Raw genomic sequence first — 6,659 nt, 5'->3', positions numbered from 1 at the left:
AAAAAAAAATCATGTTAATTCTTGATTATGCAAGTTTAGTTCTTAAAAATACCAGAGCGAGTAAACCTTGATAAATATGAAAAAAATTTGGGAGAACTGTCCATTACTGAAGGGCAGATTTTATACTGCTGTGTCCGTATCCGGATCTTAAGTTCAGAAACTTCACTTGCAGTTGTGCTGTCTGTTCGAGAAGTACCAAACAGCATTATAATGTTTTCCCAAATTTGCTTTTTGGGAGCAATTTGGAAGGCAATTTTGTTATTTGATAAGATGTCCATCAGTAAATTCGCCTAAACACACATACAGAACACCCCTCCAAAACACATACACACACATTGATTTTACAAAAGTCTCTTTTTCTTTAAGCAAGTAGTCACAACACTGAAAATATTCTCCTATGTGTTTGCTGATTATTCTTAAATGATTTGTCACCACTCTGCCGCTCAAAGGAGGTGGTTATTTCATTCTTCTGAGAAGCTAACTATGTTCAAAAGCAGCTAGATGATGATGGTGGTGTGATATAAATTCCAATAGAAAAATTCATTGTCCATCCATTTAGCCATCCATCCTGAGAAACTTCCACTGACAAACTCTTGCTATTTTCCATCGGTCATGGGGTTCCCATCAATAAATAGAAGGTCAGTGCAACAATGAGGAGCAAGCAGAATGGAGAAGAGAAGGTCTGATAGGCAGCTGATGGCATGAAGATATCTTCATACTTGTAAATACTGACAACACGCTCTGATACAGGTGGTGAGTCTATATCATGACGAGTTATAGAACCTTTAGTAGGTAAGGGCAGAAAGAAATAACATCAGATGCACGTTCTCTAAAACTCTACCAAAGAAAGAGGTAGAAAGACAAGTAACTTCCAAACCTACAGGAGCATGCAATATTACATTGTCAGTGAGGAGGGTCATTGCTCCGCTTTCTGAAATTAAGTTTCTTAAATGATTTAAATTTAAATTAAACATCTAGTTATGAATTATCCTTACCTAAATTTATCTTTGGGGAGTGGGGATAATAACTACATAACAAAGAAAACATGACAGGTAGGACTATTACTTATTTTGTCTTCCTTTTTATCTGTTTTAAGCCTCATGCTGCCAGAATTTTAGTCCATTTTAAAAAAGGGGTCTAGTAAGAATACTGTAATTAAAAGCCATTTATCAATTTTGGTGCCCCAGTTCTGTCAGAAGCCTGGAAATCAACTTACCCTGAATTGCTGGCCCCCAAGCAAACAGATAGTACCAGCTCAAGTGCAGGTCTACTATGGTTTCCTCTCGGGGAACATACACAGGGCGCTTGAATCGACATGTTACACGATTGTTTTCAAAAACCCCTTCTTCATCTCTAGCAGGATTTCTCTGGATTTCTTTAGCCCACTGACCGACATTATAGAAATGCTGTATCCGGACTCTTCCGTTATCATCATGAACACAAGCCATGACATCATCTCCTCCCTACATGGTAAAATCATTTTGGTAGAAGGAAAACAAGTGTGTCACAAAGCATTTCCTCATTTATGTATATAATTTTAATCATTAAAAACTAATCAAGACCTGGGGCTCTCATTCTTTCTTTCTAACTTACATATACACAAATATTTCTTCCCCTAACCATGTGTCTTCAATCAGACTGAAAAGCAGAAAGTGGACAGTAATATTTACTTACCCTTACTATCTCCAAATTCTCTTTTGAATACTTTTAAGAGTTATTTTACCTAACATATGTAACATATTTGTAAGACAGGATATCACTCTGACATGACACAATTAATTGATCAGTGGACAGATACTTTCTTTTGTAATTTGTAGAGTTCTGGGATCCTGCTTCATAAAAACTGGTGGTCTTGGATCCTTGATGTGTGCAAAATCCACTGCATCAAATCATGAACAGAAATCCAATAAAATTTGGTAAAATAGAGGAGATGAATCTACTAAATCTGGACAAATAATAGCATAAATTCCAGTGTGTTTTTTCTAATCTCTTCTCATGTTCACTTAAGGGAACATCACTTCTTACATCTCTTAAGAGAAAATGAGAAATGTTCAGCATGCAGTAATGGAATACAGAACACTGTAAGGTACAAGAAGAAAGTAATCCATACGTGCTTCTTCACATAGTATAAACAGCCACCGAGCATTATAATCAAGTAAAAAAACAACGGACAGAAGGAAGTGAGTGACAATTGTTTGTAGAGGTCATTCATACAAATATTCAACCAGTTGCTAGGAGAGCTATGCAAGGCCACTGCCAAAGTGGTAGAGCACTGCATCACTCGAGGATCAGCACTAATTTTAGGAGTACTATCTCACAGAAGCCTTAGTATCTGGAATCATTAACACACTGTGCAAGCTGGATGAATGGCATTTTACCGAACATCAGTGCCACAGGTATCGGCGCCATATTAAATACAGGTCCTACTTCTCCAATACTAATCTTTCTGATATGTCATGCTGATGATAGACATGATGCTTGCTAGCATGATCATCTCTCAGGCCTTTGGTACAGGAAAAGGAGAGAAAAAGGGTGCAGTTCAGCTCTCTGGGAATATTGCTATGTGGATTTGTAAAAGATGTGCCAAAAGCGAGGGAAAAAGGGGACAACTAGGTAAAACACGTGCTTGAACAGTTTCTGCATCTCGGTGCTGCTGCAGGCAACCTTTCCAGCTTCTGTCTTGAGCCTCTCCTTGCTCCCCATAACTTATTTTCCGAGTTTAATTTTCATACATCTGAGCACAAATCCCTCATTCTTAAGTACAGAGAGGCAAAAATAAAGCTGTTTTCACATTAAAAACAATAAAAAGGAAAGAAAAAAGCATTCTGAATTTCAGTTAATAGAACAACATTACAAAATCCTACCTAGGCACAAAAGCGTGCAAGTAGAAAAGTGTAGTGTTATTTGAGACAAAGAAATAGGTCATAGGACTTTTAAAAAAACCTATTGATGACACAAAATAGGGATTTTTTTCTGAACTTCTGTAGCTATCCAGGCCACACCAATTTGATTAGGGCCTCCAAGGCACAGCCCACTTCTCTCAGCCAAGCTGTTTTGACCCAGAGCCATTTTACCATTACAGCCTCTGTATCCCAGGACACCAAAACATCCTAGAAGTTATGAAAAAGGATGAAGTCAGCAGGGGAACAAGAGAGAGAGACAGATGCTAGCTGGTTTAGCCCAGCTGACTGATGGCCATTAGATCACATATGTAGCAAATTTGGAAGCAAAACCTTTTACTTTACAGAAGCCTGGAAATCAACTTACCCTGAATTGCTGGCCCTGAAGCAAAGAGATAGTACCAACTCAAGTGCTGATCTATGATAGTTTTCTCTTGGGGAACATATACAGGGTGCTTGAACTTTACACTTTACACTTACTTTATTCTTCTTACCAGAAGCTGAGACCTAACACGCTGCTTGGCGTGCCTGGGATGAAAGGTAACGCCGGCTTTCCAAGGGGCTGATGAGGTGCAGGTGGTGGGACCCTGGGATCTACTGCAGGTATATCAGAATTGCAAACTGGTAACATGATCTCTGATTGCTTGGGATCAAACACTTAAACATGCTGAGCTGCTTTGAAAACCCTGCTGAGTACTTGCATTTCCAGGGATCTAAACTCTTCCCAGAATTTTTCTGTAAAACTGTTCCTCACAACATTAAAAACATGAACTCTTTTTTGTGATGTGAACTGTTCTTTGTGACACAAAAGACTTCCATCTTTATTGTGCTTATTTACAGAGTCGTATTAAACCATATATAGCAATGACCGAAAAGCAGTTGCCCTCACTTTTTTTTTTCTATTTCTCATTTGGGGTCTGATAAAAATGTTAAGTCAGCACGAGTCTTCCCATTCGTTTTTGTTGGTCTTAGCCCAGGATGTCTAAATTCTGTATTTTTTTCAGACTACTGCTTACAACTGTACAAGAAACAGTCCTCTGACTTGTGATTTAGGATGTACAGAGGCTCAGTATTGTTTTATATACTCTGTATACAAACACCATTATGGACTGCATTTTAGTCCTAAACATTTTATGGAGGATCACAGACAAAACATCTTTGCATAAGTCATCTGCTGCTTAAGTTTTTTAAAGTTCGCGGTACATGCTCCTGTTTCGCTCATTGAAACACAATGAAAATTGAAGCTTTTGAATGAAAAAGTAAGCGCAGGAATAAGCATAAAACCAAACCAAATAAAATCCAGGAGAGACAGAAGAAGAAATTTTAACAAGACTGCTTTCTAGAGCATGTACGTTTAAATTAACGGGAGTCATTTTGTCACACATTTGTGGCCTCCCTGGAATAACACACAGGTAGGAAAGAAACAAAAAGATTTCCAAAGTTTAATGGTGAAAGCCATATTTATATCGCTGAAAGTCAGCTGATTTACTGAAGAGTAAAATTATTTGCTATTGAGTTTCTGATGTGGATTTTGTCCAAGTAACACTGACATAAAGCACGACAGGACATTTCCATTTGAATTGGCTTATCCCTGAGGACTTTTCTAAGCCAAAAAGCAAGTAACATTCAGACATGCAGAGCTGAACCAAAACACGGTTGTTAATTCTCAGAGAAGAAGGGAAAGGACACATTAGGAAGGATGAGGCAGTTTTCTGGGAGGCAGCAGACCTGGTTTCTGCTCCCAGGCCAGCTACCAAACGGTGCTTCATTTTCAACAAGTCAGTTTTTCCTTATATGCTCTGTTTCTGATAGATCAAATATAAACCATTTATAGCTTGGCATGTAAAACTATGCACACTGTTAACGCAAAGAACTGTACATGTCTTACCATTTTCTTGTCTGAGGAAAATCCCACCGCCACCCAGCCATCAGTATCAGCGCTCAACTCAAATTCCACATCGGCTCCTATTCTACGGTAACTTAGAAAGTAATCACAAGTCTCTGCATTGCATCCAGGTTTACCATACCTAAATGGAATTGGAAATATATGTAACCTTTCGTCACAATTTCCTGCTATGGAATTTAATTACATTTCTGCAAGAAGAAAACTAAGAGAATTCATTTTGGTATAATGGCAGTAAAACGTACTATATTATGCTATACACAGAGTACCATTAATTAAGTGTTTGCAATTATTATTGTTTTAGTGTAAGAATGTATAGTATTTGAACAGTACAGCAAGCAATTAATTACACACAGTATTCCTCTGTTGACCTTCCTAGCCCTGGTTTTGTAAGTAAGTGCGTGCTTCATGAAAATACAAGAAACATGAAAAATACAAGAAACATGAAATAACTGTAGGTCCATAACTATGACATATATCCTTAAATAATCTAGTTTCCTCAAATAATACAGTCCATAACTACAAAGTAGGTTCTTAAATAATAAACATTTGTTACAATTAATATGGAACATTTACCAAAGTTTCCAGTGCAATCAGTCAGCATTTGCAAACATAAACGTATCTGCACTCTTATCTCAGACTGACCTGAAGCATCCCTTGGTTTTTCCACAATCATCCACTCTGATTTTTGCAAATGGATCCACAGGAGGAGCAGTGGGGAAAGGGTAACCTGTATAATCAGAATAAATCATTACTAAATAAAACACAAGGAATAAAAAGCAATAGTACTAAAGAGAAAGGGTTCAAACAGCATTTACTCTGTCTGCTGATAACCGAGCTGTTCAGATGAGGGACTACTTTGTCACATACGCAATCCCTTGCTCAGACACCCCTGGGTCCAGGTACCAAAGTTACACTGATAACTGAAAACAAAAATTTTCTCAGGTTTCCTACATTCATCAAGAAGGGAGAAGGATGCTGGAGCACGGCTTTGGTACACTGCGGGCAAAAGTTAACTTAAGGCAGCAGGAAGATGGAGTAGTGCAGCCAACTAACTATTAGGGATCTCCACTCAACTATCTCCTTGTGCACTCTTAGTCCCCTCAGGAAATCCGTAAGGGCACTGAATCTGACTCCTTAGCTATAAATGACAGCATTAAGTATAAATGCAGGGCACCAGATTCAGAGCTGTAGGAAAGGATACCAAAAGGATCTTCCTTGATTAAGAAGTAGAATAAAACTTGCATGGCAATAAAAGGTAAGCGAATACCAAAACAGGGAATTGCCTGCAGTTATGACCTGCAATTGCTTGTGAAGTAAGACCCAGAAGAGCCGGACAACGTAAGTTCTGACTCGAAGTGATCTCGTTTGCTGTACGATGGTACACCAAGGAGAAAGTGCAAACATTTGCAAACAGACCTTTTCTGTCTTGGCTTGTAAACGTGTGTGTCTGTTGCATGAACACAGATATTGTAATAGGATGTTCTTTTACTTAGCCAACTGAAAACCAAAGTGCCAGTTATGAAACTTAGAAAGTCCTCTGAAAGTGCTTCATGAAGTAGGAAATAACCACTGCAGTTAGTTACAGCCTCTGCAAACAAGCATTTAACCTACACAACTTCAGGCATTTGGGAGCCCTGGTTCATTTTCCTGGATTTCTGACACCGCCAGTGGAGAGAGAAAGTATGATGTAAACTGCAAATTACAGCCTCCATTAACTCTATCAGGGGCCTGGGTAAATGACCCAGCATAAACCTATAAAGTTGGCAAAATTTCACCGCAGCCTGTAGCGGAGAACCACCGAAAGACTGGTCACAGGACATCCTATCTTCTCACTTCTTCCTTTTTTCCAAATG

At 38.6% G+C, this 6,659-nt stretch overlaps 1 protein-coding gene across 1 annotated transcript; it reads right to left on the bottom strand.

Moving 5' to 3' along the window:
• Nucleotides 1–294: 294 nt before the first annotated feature.
• FRRS1L (ferric-chelate reductase 1-like) lies at nt 295–5,533 on the bottom strand (the record flags this gene model as incomplete). The annotated part of the gene is made up of 4 exons (XM_010288309.1): nt 295–783; nt 1,217–1,463; nt 4,789–4,927; nt 5,449–5,533. Coding segments are annotated over 4 exons (644 nt in total), but the record flags the coding sequence as incomplete, so codon positions are not given.
• Nucleotides 5,534–6,659: the final 1,126 nt, after the last annotated feature.

Source organism: Phaethon lepturus, unplaced genomic scaffold, assembly GCF_000687285.1.
Source record: "Phaethon lepturus isolate BGI_N335 unplaced genomic scaffold, ASM68728v1 scaffold39395, whole genome shotgun sequence".
Lineage (NCBI taxonomy): Eukaryota > Metazoa > Chordata > Aves > Phaethontiformes > Phaethontidae > Phaethon > Phaethon lepturus.
Note: the sequence above shows the minus strand (reverse complement) of the source record. Positions and strands in the feature narration are given on the sequence as shown.